This window comes from Mastigoproctus giganteus, chromosome 11 (genome assembly GCF_048544385.1).
Source record: "Mastigoproctus giganteus isolate SK-2022 chromosome 11, ASM4854438v1, whole genome shotgun sequence".
In the NCBI taxonomy this organism is placed as follows: domain Eukaryota; kingdom Metazoa; phylum Arthropoda; class Arachnida; order Uropygi; family Thelyphonidae; genus Mastigoproctus; species Mastigoproctus giganteus.
The window spans coordinates 25,564,268-25,584,201 of record NC_143585.1 but is presented as its reverse complement, the minus strand read 5'-3'; the positions used below and the strand labels follow the sequence as shown (position 1 = coordinate 25,584,201).

The following is a 19,934-nucleotide window of genomic DNA, read 5'->3' as shown; positions in this document are numbered from 1 at the left end:
GTGCATTCATTCCTAGGTTGATAGCATCACAAGTGAATATCATCTGTTAAAAAGTACAGAATCAAAACGTGACATTTAGTAACTCCCATGCAATCTGGCCCATCTGAACAAGACCAAAAATGTGTATTTACAAGGGGAACTCTGTACATGAATACACTTCACTATTCTGCAGTCGTACTCAGCTATGTGCACATTCATGGTTCATTTAACATAGTTTATTTACCACTGATCTTCTTAATTTGGAATTAATCCTTGCCACGTTAGGTCACAGCAAATGTGTGCTGTTCACCATGAGGGAGTCTTTTCTTGTTGGACCAAGGTTAACATGTAAGATATTTTCTGAAGTAGTGAACTTTCCCTGGGTGGCCATTAAGAATGCTAGATTTGGCTATCCTTCATATAACTTACAGGCAACTGATACTTAACATTTAAATTGATGGTTGTTCCCACAGCATATTTAGGATTTGGAGCCCTGGTTCCCAACAAGCGACAGCAGAGACCACTGACCCAAGAGACATCCCAGCTGGTGAGTTTTGATTTTTTTTTTTTAGTCTACTGTGATGATTAGGTTTCAGCTTATAATTTATCATCTTGCTCCCATATTGACTGTCCATTCCTGTTTATTCAGCAGTCACATATATCTGATTTCCATTGGGACTTCACTTTCGCCTTTGCTGATTCTCCCGCAAGCCTAGCTCGGCAGGTGTGTGTGGTGGGAGGAGGCTTCTCCTCTTAGATAGCACTAGACCCTTTAGTAACTCAAGCAAGTATTAGAAGAAAGTGCATATTCTAGGTGGTTCCATCTCGAGTACACTGAAAGGACAGAATTCACGGGATACCTAGTTCTGGGCAACGCGACGCTGTCACCCCTCTCGCTAGTGGAGGAACCCACCACTTGGCAGGTATATAGGTAAATTGCGTCATTGCATTCACATAGATAGTAATTTGATTTCAGTATGGATAACCATTGTGAGTTAACTGACTTTGAAAGAGGAATGATAGTGGGTGCCCTATCGCGGAGGTGGTACAGAAATTGCACTATCCTGGTTCAACAGTATCAAGGGTGTATCGGGAATACACTATTCCCAGAATAACATCTCATCATGGACAGCGCAGCGGGCGGAGAAAGGTGGTGGATGAACGTGGCCATTAACGTCTGTTTTGCATTGTTTCAACCAACCGGAGAGCCACAGTGGCACAAATCACCGCTGAATTCAAAGAGGGAGGTGGTGAACATCTCCACCAAGGCCATCAGGCAATCATTAGCCACAATAGGTTATGGGAGCCACTGACCCACCAGAGTCCCATTGCTAATACCACAACACAGGACTCTATGCTTCCACTGGGCAAAAGAACATCTGCACTGGACTTTGGATGATTGGAGATGAGTCTCCTGGTCCAGTGAGTCCCGTTTCCAGTTATTTCAAGCAGATGGAAGGGTGCGTATCTGGCAGAAACATCACAAAGCTGTGCACCCATCTTGTCAACAAGCAACTGTTCAGGCAGGTGGACAGTCAGTAATGGTCTGGGGCATGTTCAACCGGCACACACCGGGACCTCGGTTATGTCTTGACGCATCTCTGAATGGTCCAGGTTATGTGTCCATCCTTGCAGACCATCTGTAGCCCTTCCTGGTCATCATGCACTCACAGGGCAATGGACTCTTCCAGCAAGAAAATGCACCTCACCACAGAGCCGTGGTGGCTAGAACATGGTTCGAAGAGCATTCCGCAGATTTTGCCACCATGGAATAGCCTTCCCATTCATCGGACATGAACCCTGTGCAGCATCTTTGGAATGCTGTGGATCCTCCACCCAGGAATGCGATGGAATTATGGACAGCAAGCATGGATGGAAATACCCATGGGATGCTTTTGTGTACTAGTGGACTCAACGCCTTACCGTGTGATTGTCCTTATCTGGGTGAAAAGTGGGCCTACCCATTACTAGGTAGGTATCCCATGATTTCTGTCCACTCAGTGTAAGCCACCAACATGAAATAGCATATAGCACAGAAGAACAAATGAATATGTTGATAAAGGAGCAATTTACACTACCACAGTGAATTGTAAACCCATTGGCTATAAACAGGTTCTTGTATTCTGTTCTATCTTGTGATAGAATAGAATACAAGAACCCACGATTCTGACCGTGTGGTTATCCCGGAGTATAAGCAGAAAATTTATTTTTTTACTACTGAAAGTAATTCTAAAAGGTAAAGATGGATAACATCACCATTATGATAACATCACCATTATGAAGTCCCAATCAGACATATATGAATACAAGTTATGCCGTTTATTGTAATCAGGCTTCAGTTTATTTTATTGACGTTTTGCCTTATGGTTTATGCATGTGCAGTGGAAGTGATTATGTAATATCTAGATTTGTTCTTGACCTCGACAGAGTTCAAGAACGAATCTAGATATTACATAATCAGTAACTAGCCAGGTGGCTAGTTACTGATTTTGCTTCATACAGTTCATATGGTTGTTAGTGTTGTTACTCCATGAAAGGAAGTACTGTATCTCTACTACTACCAGTCTGGCTGTTTTACAGTAGAGCATCAAACCCTTTTATAATTATTGATTTTAACTTTTTTTTTTTTTTTTTTTTTTTTGTTTTTAATGGTTTGTACAGATTTCCAAAAACATTATGGAAGTTTCATTTTTATTGATGACTTTCTTTGAAGAAATAGTGGACAGTCAAATTAAAGTATTTTGCACTCATTGATTTTCATGTTTTCTTTTTGTTTCCACTTCCACTTTTTTTATGTATACATTTCTGCTCTGCATCAGTAAACAACAGAACAGTTGCATTCCTGTTTCACTGCTTATTGTTATCACTTTAGCTGAGTCCCAATGTGATCACAATAAGCAGCATCCACTGTATTTGAAAATCTACCATTAGTTTTGATTTCTTTAAAGTACACAGTTTTGAAATATTTGCATAATCTTACCTGATCTTGGCACAGCAATTCTACTTTTTCTTCTGCTATAGATGCTCTTTCTTCATCTCTTTCTGGTTCTGGTTTCTCTTGACTTCCAGATCCTCCTGATTGACTAGCTGTTTGGGAACCTGCATCTGATCCAGCCCCTATATATTTTTCATATGCATGTTCTATAACTTTTCTTACTTGCAGCATATCACTAGCTGATAACCTCTCTCTATAAAATATAACAATTATTTTGTTATTTATGATTGGCACTTATTGCCAAACATTACAATAAAGGAATAAAAACAGTTTATAGCAAATGCCTTTTCAACCTTAACGAGTGCCACTATATATATATATATATATATATATATAAAAAACTTAAAAATCGTGCACTGAGTTCTGTAGTGTCTGCAAAAGTAAACTTACAATTCTAGGACTTTTCCAGGTATCCAGGATCCTCTTAAAATTCAGATGGCAGTATATAAGCAGGAATTCTTTAGCAGAAGTACATACAAAGTATTCCCTTAAAAAGAAAGAAGAAAGGCCTCCCGACTCCAAGAGACACATTGAAATTAGAATTAATGTTTAGTATTTTATTTTTTTTAAAATGAAAACTCCAAACATGAAAGTATTAGAACCTATAGTATTATGTGTGGTTGAAGGTTGGGAAGACACAAGGGTTGCAGATGACATAAAGATTGGAATAGTCATTAATTATCAGTGCCAAGCACTGCTCCTTCAGGATGACTTGAACAAGCTTCAAGGATTGTCAGAAAAGTGGTAGCTATGTTTTAATGTCTTCTACATGGGGAATAGCAACCCAAAAATAACATCACTTGGTGGGGTTGAATTAAAAACAGTAGAGGAAAAAAAGATCTGGGAATTGCGATATGGGCAGATATGAAGTTTTCTGAGCAGTGCAAACAGGCAGCCAGGAAAGCTTGTGGTGTCCCTGTAGAGATAGGGAAGTCAAATCCCACTGTATAAGGAAATTGTAAGATAGCATTTGCAATACTGTGTTCAAGTAAGGGGACCTCATCTGAAAAAAACAGAGCTTCTTGAAAGGGTCCAAAGATGTGCAACTTGCATGGTGAGATTGGTAAGAGGGTGACCCACACAAGGAAAGACTATGTGGGGAAGAGAGCTTGGCAGCGAAGCACATTAGAGGAGGCTTGATTGAGGTTTATAAGGCTCTGAGAGCAGTTAGTAAAATGAATGAAGGCAGCATTTTCACTGTTATAAAGAATTCCAGAACTAGGAGCCATAAATTCAAATTACATGTGAAGAGGTTTACACTAGAGTGTAAGAAGTTTTTTTAGTCAGCGAGTAACTGATTACTGGAACACGTCCACAAGTAGTTGAGGCTGACAGCCTCAAGAAATTCGAAGGTCAACTGGATTGACTATGCAAGGAGTGCATAATTTGTATTATCTACTTTTTTTGGCCAGTACAGCAAAAGCCTGTGGCTTCCTTGCACTATATGGCTAATAACTATTATTAAGATACTTGTTGACACTAGCCTTGAATTTCTGTGAATTGTAATCTTCAGGAAATACATGCAAAACAATTTTTTTTTTTTTTAGATTAACTTTGTTACAATCATTATATAACATCACATATTGTGAATCCCTGGTCTATCCATGCACTTCTTGAGGAGAGAAGGATACTGCTATTTATTCTCAGTTTAGTGCCAAAATGCAGATGGTAAAGGTTTGGGGATTACTGTCTTCCCATCAGTGGGTGGATAGGCACTCCGATTGTAAGATCTGACAACCATGTTGTGATTTAACTGATATATAATGATGCCTTTTATTCAAAATTCATTTGATTTCATTACAGCTATATACAATATGATGTTACTGTGCATAACTGTATGTTAGTTAAGTATTTTTTCCCTTCCTTGAAGCATTTGTGCTATTTTCAATAATTCAGGATCTTGGTGTTCTGATCTTGCTATTTGCAGGATCACTGTGCTTTGTTGAATAAACAGATCCTGATTGTTTCTTTCAAGTAACCTTTAATATTTACGAATACCAGATTTGTTTAAGGTTATCCATGAAGATGCAACATGTTTCAGTTCTAAGCTGTGGCATTATAATGGTGTCTGAAAGCAAAGGGCAATTTTTTCTTGATTGCTGCAAGAATGCAGAAAATTCTCTATCAGTGTTTCAGAAATGATAAACTAGATCTATCTGAATTTTTCAGGTTATCATATATTAGCTCTTTTTGAAAGACAATGTGAAGAATGAGCATAATGAACCATCACAAGCTAATTCTGAAAATATGGTCCCAATTCAAACAACGTAAAGGCAGTTTAATTCACTTGGGATTTCTTTGTTACAGCACTGTCAGGAAATATAAATGAAAATAATTCCCACGCATATCCGCTATTATCAACTGAATAGTGTGTGATTTTGTGGGCTTTATATGGTGTCTCACACCATATAGAATTTAAGCATGATTTGTCATTCAACACAAGACATGTTTAAAGATCAAAAATCAAAACCGCCGAAATTTTTGGTGGATTATGAGCATCACCATTTAACTGGATTATTTATTTCTTCTTATTATTTTTTAACCATAATACTCTTGTTGCTTCAATTTTACTGCACGAACTTTGTTTCTTTGAAAGGTTCATTGATTGAACAAATTAATATAGATGGTACATTTTAGTTCACCACACTTTCTGAATATTCAGAACAATGTTTTAACAATGTTTTGTTTCCAAAACTTGTTTTTACTTTTTTATGCTTTTTTTTCTTGCATGAGTGAACAGACTGTTATTTCCTATATTGCTAACATCATATCGAACATTATGTTGCATACAGTATAACACAATGTTGGATATTAACAATATGGGGGTGGTTCAAGGAAGGACATTTACTCGTAATTTACAGCAGCAGTCCACAAAGTTTACAAGGTCACCATTCCTTATGTCACTTTCAAGGAGTTGGGTGTGCATCAAATAACTTTGGTGCCAAGAACATGATTGTGTAGGGACATATTTATGGGATGACACTCTGAAAAACGTGTGCCAACACGCATATTTGGTCAAGTGGTGGTCACCTTACTTCTCCGATTCTTCATTAGGTTCCCTTCAAAATAATCCCCTTAGACTGAACTTAGCAATTCTACTATTTCTGGAAGCACGTCTGCAATTTTTTCCTGTACAGATCAGTTTTTTTTTTTTTTTTTTGTTTTTTTGCAATAGGTTAAGTTTCGATTAAACTGTGCCTCCTTAAGTGAATAAGTGTTTTAACCCGTTGGTAGAAAAATGAGTGATTGCAATTTTAGTGAAGCTCGGTAAAAATGGTTCAGAAATGTTGGAGATGTTATGGAAAGTGTACGGTGATGAAACCATGAGTCAGCCATGCATGAACAAAAGATACAAATGGTTCAGGGAGGGATGGGAAGATGTCCACAACAACAAGACCATCAACTTCAATGACAGACAAGAATATTGAAAAAATTCGAGAAATCATGCACCAAGACCACTGGAGGAGCATTTGGCTAATTGCAGAACAGTTACATATTGACAAAGAAACAGTAAGAACAATTTTGACATGAGGCATTTGGACATGAGAAAGGTGTGCGTGTGAATAGTTCCGCACATCCATCTTGACACAATCAGCAGAAATGTGGAAGTCTGCAGTTCAAATTTGGAAAAAATTCGTGAAACTCCTGACTTTTTGGATTTGGTGATAACAAGAGATGAATCCTGGGTCTTTCAGCAAGATCCACAAACCAAGCATCAAAGCATGAAGCGGCAATTTCTTCTCCCTGTTTAAAGAAAGCAAGTTAAAGAAAGTTTTTCCTGATTGCAAGCTTTTGCAATCAGGAAATAGTAATCCCAAAGTGACTTTTATATTAGGAGTCGAATTAAGAGAGCAGGAAATAGATTTTGGTGTTGTTATTATTGAGGCAAATGTGAAGTTCTCCAGTGTAGACAGGTGACAAGGAGGACCAAAGGTATCTTTTCAATGATTTATAGGACATTTTCTTGTAAATCTAGGAATACAATCCTAATGTATATGGCAATGGTGAGGCTGCACTTGGAGTACTGTGTCCAAATATGGAGATCACACTGAAAGAAAGGCATCAAGTTAGTTGGAAGATGAGCATTTTGTGATTATTCATCACATGGGACTAAACTACAGTAAAGAACACTGATCTACCATGTCAGAGATTAAGCTGGTTTATTAAAAATATTGCAATTAAACTGAAAACACCTCAATAGAAACACAACAGTTTTAACAAGTCAGTTTCTCATCATCCAAACTGTAAAGAACTGTAAACTTTAAGTGTTTCTACTGAGGTGTATTCAATTTAATTGCAAAATTTTCAATAAAACAGCTTAATCTCTGACATGGTAGATTAGTGTCACTTATTTTTTAATTCATTCACATAATAGACAAAGCTTTTTGAAAATGTCCAAAAGACAGGTGACTCATTTGGTGAACATGGCAAAAAGGGCATACTGATTGAACTTGTAGGCTATAAAAAAAGGGGGGTAAACTGCAGCCATTATCAACCCACTGCAGGATGGAAGCCTCCTCAACAATTCATGTTGAGGGAAATGGACCATAATCTGCCACGCTGGTCCAGTGCGGGTTGGAAGATTGACCGTATTTAGCAGTCAGGGACTTGAACCCTGGTCCACTTAAGGAGCGTGTGCTACTGCACTCCTGCTCCTGACCACTCGACTATGGCAAGTTAACTACCATGCCACGGGGAAAAAACCTAGTATGACTGCATAACAAATAGTACACACACATACCAAAATAAGGTGGGGAAAATGAACGTTTTCAGTCACCACAGGATATGGAGGTGAGGTACAATGGTATTTTAATCTGATACATATCCATAGGGCTCTGAATCTCCCATCACAGTTTGTTCTCTTTTATGTAAATCACCCTGTTTAATTAAAAATATTTAAGTACATAGTGGGCTATACAGCTTAGTAACTAGGCACCTTAGAGGAGGCCTCAATAAAGTCAAAAAGGCTCTGAGAGAGGATAGCAAAATGAATCAAGGTGAAATTTTTATTTATAAATCATGCTAGAACAAGGGGAAATAAATTCAAATTATGGAGGGGAAGCAGTATAGTTTGGACTGTAGGAAGTTTTCTTTCAGCTGAGTAATAAATCATTGGAATATTCAGAGGTCAGCTGGATCAACACCCATGTGATGCATACAATACATAAGGTGTTCATTATTTTTATTTTGTTGGTGCAGCAAAAGCCTATGGTTTCCTTACATATAGCAAACACCAAAACTCTGTGCAACTTCTTTATTATATCATTTTAAAACTGCACAGCACATACATTGTATGAGGTGTAATCAAAAGGTTCTGGGACTGATTTTGTATCTTGAAATCATGTTGCTGTAGCAAGTCGTGACAAATCATCTAGATGCAGATGGGTCATTCAGTAATGTCTAGTAATGCAAGAATTGCATGTTTATGTAGAGTGTATTACAATTCATCTAGACACAGCTGGATCATTCGGTAACTCATCTAGTAATACATGAACTCCATGTTTATCTAAAGTCAGTGTGAATTATCACATGTTGAACAGAAGGTATTTTATAAGTTTTGTCAAATTTTAGAATGCGCAATTTTACTCAGCAGCAAATCTGTCTTATATTTTGTTTCAAATTTGGGAAAAGTGGGGCAAAACCCACAGTGTTAGCTTTCAGAGAAGATTCTCTTTGTCACTTGAGGGCCACTTGTCTGCCAAAGATGATCTTTGATGAAAAAGATTAAATGAATAAACTAATGATTAAATCAGTTGTGTCTATGGTGTGATCAGGAACAGTCAATGTTTAACTACCCATGAAACTGACATTTCTTTTGAGACAAGTAAATCAATTTTAACACAAGAGCAGTGAAGATGCAAGAACATACGAACGAGTTCTGTTGTCAGGATCTTCAATGTGCTGCTGCATTGCTACATTTTGTTTCTTCCATCATTACTGGTGGTGAATCATGGGTATATGGCCATGACCCAGAAACAAACACCCAGTTCTCCCATAATGGAATATTCCGTCTTTTCCAAAGCCTTAAAAAGCAAGACATCATCATCAGCCATTTTCAATCCACTGCAGGATGAAGGCCTCTCCAGCAACTTTCCAGTTCCTTCTGTTTTGAGCACTGGCCATCATGTATAAATGTCAAGGATTATTTTGAAGGAGATCCATCTGAATAGCCAGTGGCTATAATTTCCCAGATATTACTTTGTCCCTGAATGTTTGATTACACCTTGTACATGTCTTCACTAAACAGCTTCACACACACAAAAGATTTTTCCAGCTATAACCACCTAGCTGGAAAAATTAGTATTGTTCTATGACCATTCTCATAATTGGTAGCACCACGTATCTAGATTTCCAGGTACTTCAAATTCAAAGAATGAAAGTTCAAATCAGTATTCTGAATTATATTCTATTAAAATAATTAAGAATACAAAATTCTTTAAATTTATGTTTAAGAAAAACTTACTTTTTTAATGTTTTTACTCCAGATGATGAGGAATGAGGCACAAGGTAAAAAGGAATCTTATTAAATCTTGGCATATTCCTCTACAAAAGATATTAACAATTAATATACATATATAAATAAACCAACTTCTTAATTGGTATTGATAGTATGAATCTTATCTATTATGGCAATTATAAGGACATGAAGAGATCTTTAAGAGAATTTATTTCTTGTTGGAATTAAAGATTGCATCGATATGTTCACTTAGGTCTAGTACTAAAAATAAATTTTTGTTTGAAAGAAAGAGTACAATTGAAAACTAAATGGATTTGCTTTTCCACTTAACAGAATGGTCAAAAAAAAGAGTTAGCACACTTTTCAATACAAGGAAAAAATTGAATGTTATTGGGAATGTGTATAAAATGTACGGTTGGCATTCGTAGTCAAATTGTATGTACAAACTGAAAGAGTAGATACTTTGTACACAAATTTGTAGTACCCATGCTAAAAATATTCTGTTTTAACTTTCACACTTTGTATAACTCAAATGTTAAATCATTTGAAAGTTTCATATATGCTATTCTTCACATCCAGCACAAAAATAATATGAAAATTAAGCCTTGGAATGTAGTAAAATTAAAACCTGTCAACATCACCGAATCCAATCATGAAAGCACTGCTCTTGAAATGTTGGGCATCATGATGGCATTTTATGGAGGAGGAGTAATCTTAATGGGAAAAAATTTTAATTTTATTAGATGTTTTCAAAGGAGATTACAGTAATCTCAAGTGGTTTAGATAATTGTCAGCTGTTATCCTGAGATCAAAGAACAATATTTTGATAAGACCACACAGGACTGATGGTAAACAGCATTCATCATAAATGCTGAGGAATATACTGTTTACATAACTATTCAGTTTAAAGCTTGCTTTGTCTTACAAGAGAACCTTGCTGTCTGAATTACTGTGGGGAACTGAAAGAGATAAGGAATGTATGGTTTCCAAGAAGGAAACCATATAATAGGATAAGGATATAACAGAAGGTCTTTAATTTACTTATCGCCAAATTCACTGACACATGTACAGGATGCTCTTAGCTATATTTAAAATTCAGTAATCATTAGTTAGATTCAGTGACTTTCACACTTATCACATTAAGAACTGCAACGTATGCATACCACATTAAGAACAGCATTTAAACCTACATATTACATGTCATATCTGCAGTTTTTGTTTATTTATGGCACAGAGAAGCATTACTGATATTTCTTTTCTATTTGTGTGAAACTTTCTCCATTTCATCTTTGGGAAATTTGCTCATACAATGTATTCACTTGTGTAGTGAATATGAACATTTGTTTATCATTTAATTTGATTCTTTTTAATGTTTATTTTTAATTCCCTAACGTATGTTCTTGATGTATGATGCTAAATAATAGTGATGACATCAAGAAGTTAATTCAATTTTTCATTATCTTAGTTGATAAATGTGCATTTTTTTTTTTTTTTTCTTTTTATTTTTGTGCTCAGTTATTGCTATGTTCTGCTTGTTTATTTGTACTTCATATTATGACTAAGGAAAATAAGTTCCAAAATACCTTAACTTCAGAGTTATGACAATTTCACTTATAACATTTTAAGAAAGAAATTTTAAAATTAGCACTGGTATTCAAATTGTATGTACAAGTTGAAAGAAACATTTTAAGAAGAAATTAACACTATGAATATGACTTTCCTTCCTAGTCAACCATAAAAAAAAAATTAAAAAAAACTGTGTTGCAGATTTTAAGAGAGGTCAAAAATCTATTGCTATGGAGAAAGATCAGATACAAGATCCATATCACTTTCTACTCATGAAACCACTGATAATACTGTATAAGGAACTCCCGACTTACGTAAGGGTTGCGTTCTGCGCAACGTATGTAAGTCGGAATTACCCCCATGCTTGTGCAGCACTTGCAACAGTGCTTGCTGAATTGTTTGAATCAAAAAAGAAATGTTCGATGAACATATAAATAGAATTATTTATTGTATTTGTTAAATTTTTTTATCTTGTGAGCAGGAAAAATTACAAAAGCTTGCAATTTAAAAAAATTTCGAAATTATAAAATCACAAAAAAAGAGGAGACAGGCATAACGTCAGTAAGTTTTATCTCTTGAGCATCACTGACATCTTCAGCTGATAAGTACACTGCTGTGGAGGTGGAGGGCTGTGGAGATTTAGAAGGGATAGGCCGCTAACTCTTACGAAAGAACATATTAATGGATGGTGGCTTTTTTCTTTTCATCGTACATTTTTGTGGCAAGCAAGCATATCATTCACTCCTCTGTTAACTTTTTAATAATTGTTCGCTGTCAGGATCCATTTTCTGAAACCTCGCCATTGCCATCCCTCTGGTGATGAAGCGTCTCGGCTCCTCATTTGGTTCATCTTGAGCTTCGCCAGCATTTTATTCTTTCACTATTGCTGCCTGAAAGTCAATAAGTTATTCGTTAGATAATTCCTTCTCTTCTTCCTCTATTAACTCCTCCCTATCTTTGGCATCAATCTCCAACTGAAGTAACTCTGCAACCTTTACAACCTTATCTATAATCTCTTCATATGATTTGTCTTTTTCAAATCCTTCGAAGCCTTTTACGTGCTGCGGGCATATTTTCTTTCATGTGCCATTTAAACAACTTTTGGTAATTTCCACACAGGCCTTATTAACGATTAGGATGGCGTAGTAAATATTGTAAAATTTCCAAAAATCTCTTAACGTAAAATTTTTCTCATTGTCTACTACAGACAATGCCTGAGTAGATGTGAGTAAATAGTATACTTTTAAATTTGAAATAACAACCTGATCCATAGGTTGGATGAGTGAAGTTGTGTCTTGCAGTAGAATTATGACTCTCATGTTCGAACTGAAATCACCTAGATGCGTAGGATGTCCAGGAGCATCATCTAATAGAAGCAAAACCTTGAATGGAACTTCATTATCTTTACAATATTTTTCAACCTCAGGAATGAAGCGGCATTTAAACCAAGCCTCAACAAGAGATATTGTTATCCATGCTCTCTGGTTCAATCAGAAATGCACAGGTAGGGTGGCTTTACTGATGCCCTTAAATGCACAAGGATTTCCAGAATAGTACACAAGCAGTGGTATTAATCTGTAATCTCCCGCTGCATTAGCCCCAAGCAAGAGTGTGGCCCTATCTTTTGATGCCTTGAAACCTGGCATTGTATTTTCCTCTTTGGAAACATATGTTCGATCCAGCATTTTTTCTCCAATACAGACCAGTATTGTCAACGTTAAAAATTTGCTGCATTGAATAGCCGCCTTCATCAATAATTTTTTCCAAGATATCACAAAATTTCTCTGCAGCTGCAGAATTGACACTGGCAACTTCACCGCATACTTTTAAACATTGTGGAAAGCAGCGCAATGCTTGAACCTGTTAAACCACCTGTTGCTTGCCACGAACTTTGGTTGGGGTTCGCTGTACTTATCCTTAATATCTTTATAAATACTTGCTTTTGCTTGGATAGTCATTAGAATCAGGGGCACTTGCTTCTGAATGTGATTTTCCATTCATATTATTAACAGCTGTTCCATCCTCGATACAGCACCTGAATGCTGTTTTGTGATCACTGTTGATCTTAAGTGCGTTGATTCTTTGACATGTTCTTTTATGCGTGCACTGTCCTTTAAAATAGTATTCACTGTTGAAGCAGTGACACCTAATTCCCTTGCAACAGATGACAAACTTTGTCCTGCTTCATACTTCTTAATCATTTTCACCTTCATTTCTTTGATTGAAGATTTCAGTGAAGGGGAACACATTTCACCATAATAGCATAAAAACCCACACAATTGCAGTTATCGGTATTATGGCAAATGCAATAAGATCGAGTTTACTACCAGTTTATAATTGATTGTGCTAACAGAAAAGCCCAATAAACCAGAAAGTGCAAATTGTTTTTATTTTTCTATGGTCTGATCTCCAGAAACGTGCTTTAAAAAAATATCCAAAGGTGTTAAAAATTGATTCTTATAACGGGAATGATGAAAGGGTAGTACAATTTCCATTATGAATATAACCTTTTAGAGAGATAAATAGCTTAGTAATATAACAAAATTTTCAACTTCGAGGTCTTGGAACAAATTACAAAAAAAAAAAAAAAAAAAAAACCCAACATAAAACCAACATGTTATTGGGTTCACATTACGATATTTTCACAATACCACCATTTATTCCTATGGGATGCAAAATATGTCTCCATGATGTTTTTAAGTTTGCACTGGATGGCAAAAACTTACGTAAAGTAGAATTTCCATAAGTCGAGTATTACTTAAGTCAGGGAGTTCCTGTATTATTTTATTTTTTTATTATTATTATTAACTGAATCGGCCTAAAGAAAACTTTGGAAGACACCATATACGTGCAGTCAACACTGTGCTGCGACTTTATTAGGTACACCTACTTAGTAGCGTGTTGAGCCTCCTTTAGCCTTCAAAACAGCCTGAATTCGTCTAAGCATGGATTGAACAAGATGCTGAAAACGTTGTGCAGGAATGGAGTACCATGCAGACATGAGTGTGTCATGCAGTTCCTTGAGATTCAATGGAGGTGTAGGCCTGCAGCGAAAAGCCCTTTCCAGCTCATCCCAAAGATGTTCAATAGGATTGAGATCCAGGGACTGAGTGGGCCACTGCAGCAAAGAAAAGTCATAGTCATGTTCCTGGAACCATTCCGTAGTGATTCGGGCTTTGTGCACTGACGCATTATCCTGCTGGAAGTAACCATCTGACTGAGGATAAACTGTCAACATGAACGGATGCACTTGGTCAGCAACGATGTTTAGGTACGATATGGCATTCAGACATGAATCTATGGGTATCAATGGACCCAACTTGTGCCAAGAAAACATTCCCCACCACCTTGCACAGTAGTCGTCAGACATGACAGGTCCATGGATTCATGTTGTTTTTGCCAAATTCTGAGCCTTCCATCAACATGATGCACCAGGAAATTCAACTCGTCAGACCAAGCAAATGTTTTCTAATCCTCGATATCCAGTGCTGGTGTTGCTGTGCCCACAGAAGGCATGCTCTCTTGTTCTTCATTGATAACAAAGGTACATGATTTGGCTGTTGTAGTCCATTTGCGACAAAGTGTGACTAGTGGTCCGTTGCAATATTTTGTTCTGCGCACCAAGGTTGTATTCTGATGTGATGTGCGACATTGTGGCCCGTCTGTTTGCTGGCACAATTCTGGCCATCCTCCTCTGGCCTCTCTCATCAACCAGCAATTTTCTTCCACAGGCGTACCACTGTTGAGAGGATGTTTTCTGTTCGTTGCACATTCTTGATATGCCCTTGAAACTGTGGTGTGTGAAAAGTTCAGGAGAACTGCCTTTTCAGAGATGCTTTGTCCAGCACGTCTTGCACCTACTGCCATGCCACGGAATCAGTTAGATCACTCATTTTCCCCATTCTTGCTACGGTTTGTACACTTAACTGATACTAGAAAGGTTGTTCTGCTGCATTTATATCCACAACTGTGGTCATGTAACTTGCAACAATGTGGGACATACCATTTGTGTGCACAGCAGGGGTGTACCTAATAAAGTGGCAGCACAGTGTATTTGCTGTACTTGTTTTAGCACTAGAAAAATGAGTTTCAAAATACCTCAACTCTGACCAGAGAGAGATCAATTCTTGTTCAATTTGAAAGTAATTCCAGTAATTTCTGGAATGACTGTTACTATTGTAAAACATGCATTCATCACTATCTTGAGTGCAACATCTCAGTTAATGGAATGGCGGCACAAAAGCTCTCCTCACCAGAAAAATTTTCCAATGAAACCACTTGCCAACAAAGTTATGACTTTTGTATTTTGCGATAAAATAATTTTCACCGACTACCTTGGAAGGGTAAATGTGTAAACAACTCAATTACTAAGATAGCTTTATGAAAAACTGAAGGGGGGAAAAAAAAGGTGTAACTTGAAAAGTGGATCTTGTTTCTCCAGAATTAAGCTCCAAATCACAAGGTTGGGTTAATAATGCAACACTTGCACAATTAAAGTTATGAATTACTTGAACATTCATCTTAATTTGTTATTAGCATAGGCATATGATGCAAGAAAGCGAGCTTATGCAGCATCAGCCAAAAAAAAAATAAATAAATAAAAATAAATAACCACTTCCATTTTACCCCTCCGTTCGTTCGAAATACCTGTCCAGCTGAGCCTTAAATTTATTTAGGCTATCAACTTCCACGACAAGGTATGGAAGTCTGTTCCACCAACCAACTACCCGCTGGCTAAAGGCCAATTTCCACACATCTATCCAACATCTGTCCTTCCTAAATCTGAATTTATGCCCTCTCAGGTGATTATTCTAAGCAAGAGGAAGAATCCCATCGGCATTGAGCATACTCAAACCATTCAAGGCTTTATACACCTCAATCAGATCACCTCGCCGGTGCCTTCTCCAGACACTGTAATTTGCAAAACTTAAGCCTTTCTTCATAAGAGCAACCCTTTGTTCCATTCACTAATCTTGTTGCTCTTCTCTGTACTCGTTCCAGCAGCTCTACATCCTTCTTGAAATGAGGCCTCCAGACCTGTATACAGTACTCAAGGTGTGGCCTGACCATTGCCTTATACAAGGGAATAATCACCTCCTTATCCCTGCTAGAAAAATTCCCATATATCATTGACAAGACACCATGAGCTACTCTTGCAGCCCTATATTTTGTCCCATCTTATTTCAATCTATTTTCAAAACTGGGGGGGGGGGGAGATCTTAAGTGTTGTCATTTAAGGACAATAATGATGTCATTCAGGTCTCATTGGAAGACCAACCTGTATTGTTCTTTTTGAAAGGTCTAGAAAAACTACAGGAGCACTTAAAGTAGGAGAATTTTGAGGAAACTGTTTTTTTCCATATTAGAGGAGAAACTTAAGTGATCAAACATCACATTCTATTTCACTCTGAATGAGATAAAAATACCAATGAAAAATTAAAATATAACTTTGTTTAAAAATTTGTAGAATTTTTTTTATTTTTAATCAGAATTTTTCCTAATAATCCAGTTAATGTGAAATAGAACCATGATGTACTCTACCTGACACGTCTAAAAACATTGAATTCTTCTGTGTCATGTGTTTCTTGGGTGGAACTCTGATGTCTCTCTAATTAGAGAAACAAAATAAAAGCAGGTTGAAACCCTCAATATCCTCTGAGGGTGATGATGTGCAATTATTTAAAACCATCAGTGATTCTACTTTTTACAATGTAGTAATTTGCATTTGGTACTATTAATGCTAAGTTGGTGCCTGCATGATATCTTGGAATAGTTATGCCAGACTGACCAACCCTACATGACTAAGATTATTTTCTGCTGTGATATTTTTAGCAATTTTTTTTGTCCTTTATTCTCAGAGTTGGTTGTTCACTCCACAAATACAGCAAGCTTTGCCCCAAATTTCCTGTTTTGGTCATATTGTTCTTTCGATGACTATCTGATGCCAATTCCTGTATTTGAATTAAATGCCATGAAATCCTGGCATATTACATTGCTCTAAAAACATCAGTTCAATTAAAATATTGTTTCTCATATGTAGTGCATATTGCCTATGCAATATCATTTAGAAATCATATTAAAGTAATGATGATGGACTGATGAAATAGTAGAGGCATTTGAAAAGTTCATGGCCTTAGTATGACAGATTTATTTAAGAGGTCTGGTAATATGTTACTTTTCAACATAGTCCACTTGCTGCTGATGCTGTAATGTGTTGATTCCAGCTGTGAAGAAAGTTTTTTCTTGGCCCTCCAGGAATGCATTCACTGAAGCAATTATGTCATGTGGTAGGAAAATGGATGCCAGCCAGGTATTTTTTCAGATTAGGAAATAGGTGAAGTCAGATGGTACTAGATCTGGTAAATATGGGGGATGGTCCAAGCTTTCATTCAAAGCTGCACTCATGCAGTGCAGCCATGGCAATGATAGAGTTGTGAGCAGACACGTTGTCCCAATGGAACAAGGCTCCTTTGCTGAGTTTTCTTCGGGGTGTGTGTGTCCTTGATGGTTTGTCACATAAATGCCTCACAAGGCATGGATAATATTCCCTTATGCCTGTCTGTCCTTTCTGAAGGTAATCCACCAGCAACACTGCATCAGCATACCAAAAGAACAAAACAATCACCTTGCCAGCAGAAGTAACTGATTTGGCTTTCTTCAGAGTGGGAAAAAGAGCTGTCTCCACTGTTTGGACTATTCTTTTGTCTCTGGCTGAAAGTAATGGACCCATGTCTCAATCCAAGGTCACAAACCTTGCAAGGAAGTTTGCTGGAAAACAATGCAAATGTTCACTCAAAAACTGTTATGCACTTTTGATTTGCTGTCCACAATTTTGGGATCCATTGTGCTGACACCTTTTTCATAATGAGAACGTCTGTTATTATGTGGTACACACATTCAGATGAGATGCACAAGACACCAGAAATGTACCAAACTATCACTCATCAGATCATGCACAATGTCAACAACTTCTGGAGTATTGGATATTGCAGTCTTCCACTGAGTTGGTCACCTTCAGACTTTCCCTTCGTTTAAATTCTGCTGCCCACTTTTTAACCATTGAATAGGAAGTAGTATTCTTCCAACATTGTAACCACATCCTCATGAATTGCCTTTTAGTAAGTCCCTTTTTCTCAAATATTGGATGACTGCACAGTGATTGATTTTGTCCACCTTTCCTTATTCACGCAACTTTGTTGATTCAGGACCTGTAATTAAAAAGAGACATTATTGAACTACATGACATTTGGCAGGTTACTATTTTAAATGTTATACATTAAGTACAGAAATTATTAACACTGTACCACTACCCTTTCATACTCAGCTCATGAACTTTTCAAATGGTCCTCATAATAGTCATATTGCTAAATAAAGGTAGCAGTGAAGATTCTTATTAAAAAAACTGCAATTCTAATTTACAATTTTCAATTAAGTAAAACATTTTAAATGAGACAAGTATTCACTGTTTGTAGTCAAAGGTGGAGTTGTCAAAACTTACTTTCTTGCAATAAAAGCATGCTTATCATTATATTTGTATATATACATTTTTATTATATCAAAAACTAAATAAAAAATTTAATTTTGTATGTTGGCTTCTTTCCAATTTAGTAAAAATTGGAAACTAACTTCATTAAATAGAATAGCTCACTTACAGATACCACCACATCTGTGACCCACGGAGGTACAGTTTCATGCAAAAGCAACTCTTCTGTCTCTCGGCCAGCATCTCCAACCAGTAACCTCAATAATGTTCGTCCACCAACTTCACTGCAAAGAAATAGTGTTTATAATTGGTTTAATTTGGAAGACTCCACTAATACTTTAGTAAACTACTTATTTAAATTTTTTAGTAATTATTTACTGAAACTATCTCAATAATCTTTATTTTCATTAATAAAATTACGAAACCTAGTTTTACACACATACTGTAAGCCAACCTTTGATAAGAAATTCTGAATAACCACGTAAAACATTTAAATTCACTATATTTGGGTAGCTGTAAGTGATAGAATTTCAACAAATACTGTGTATACAAATTTTAGCAGATGGTGACCAATCAATAAAATATATAAGGTACTGCCTAAAAGTTACAAGAATGATCATTGAAGAAGACTACCAATAATAGTAAGAATTTTTCTAGCCAGGCTGTTTTCACCAGTTTTCCCCATGTGATTTTACACTGTATAATTACATATATGAAGCTGCTTAGTGATGTTGTGTATGTACTCTTGAGATCTTTTGAAATGAGCAATTAGCATTAGTAGAGGCATATGATGCAAGAAAGCAAGCTTATGCCGCATCAGCCAAATAAAAAAACAATTAAAAAAAAAAAAAAAAAAAAAAAACCACTCCCATTTCACCCCTCCGTTCGTTCGATATACCTGTCCAGCTGAGCCTTAAATTTATTTAGGCTATCAACTTCCACAACAAGGGATGGAAGTCTGTTCCACCAACCAACTACCCGCTGGCTAAAGGCAAATTTCCGCACATCTATTCTACATCTGTCTTTCCTCAATTTCAATTTATGCCCCCTCAGGTGATTATTCTGAGCAAGAGGAAGAATCCCATCGGCATTGAGCATACTCAAACCATTCAAGGCTTTATACACCTCTATCAGATCACCTCGCAGGTGCTTAGTCCCCAGATACGGTAATTTGCAAAACTTAAGCCTTTCTTCATAAGAGCAACCCTTTGTTCCGTTCACTAATCTTGTTGCCCTTCTCTGTACAGTAAACCCCCGCTATTCGCGGGGGTTACGTTCCTGAGAAATGTCGCGAATACCGAAAACGCGAATACTGAGTTATGGCTCCCATAGTAATAAAGGGGTTCCGTTCCAAAGTATGAAATATATAAGAAAAACTAGTCTAAAATTTTGTCTATGTATGTATTATATGTACCTTCATAATACGACTATGTACATAGACAGTACACAGTGAA

The 19,934-nt window shown here is 36.7% G+C and overlaps 1 protein-coding gene across 1 annotated transcript in view; it reads right to left on the bottom strand.

The window, feature by feature from the left end:
• LOC150077815 (WD repeat-containing protein 48) overlaps positions 1 to 19,934 on the bottom strand; it is a 109,706-nt gene that overhangs the window by 4,920 nt on the left and 84,852 nt on the right. Inside the window, exons 16-18 of the mRNA XM_090385297.1 lie at positions 18,650 to 18,764; positions 9,438 to 9,517; positions 2,960 to 3,167 (exon numbers count right to left, since the gene is read on the bottom strand). Coding sequence (XP_090241423.1) covers positions 2,960 to 3,167; positions 9,438 to 9,517; positions 18,650 to 18,764 — 403 coding nt within the window. The remainder of the gene's footprint in view (positions 1 to 2,959; positions 3,168 to 9,437; positions 9,518 to 18,649; positions 18,765 to 19,934) is intronic.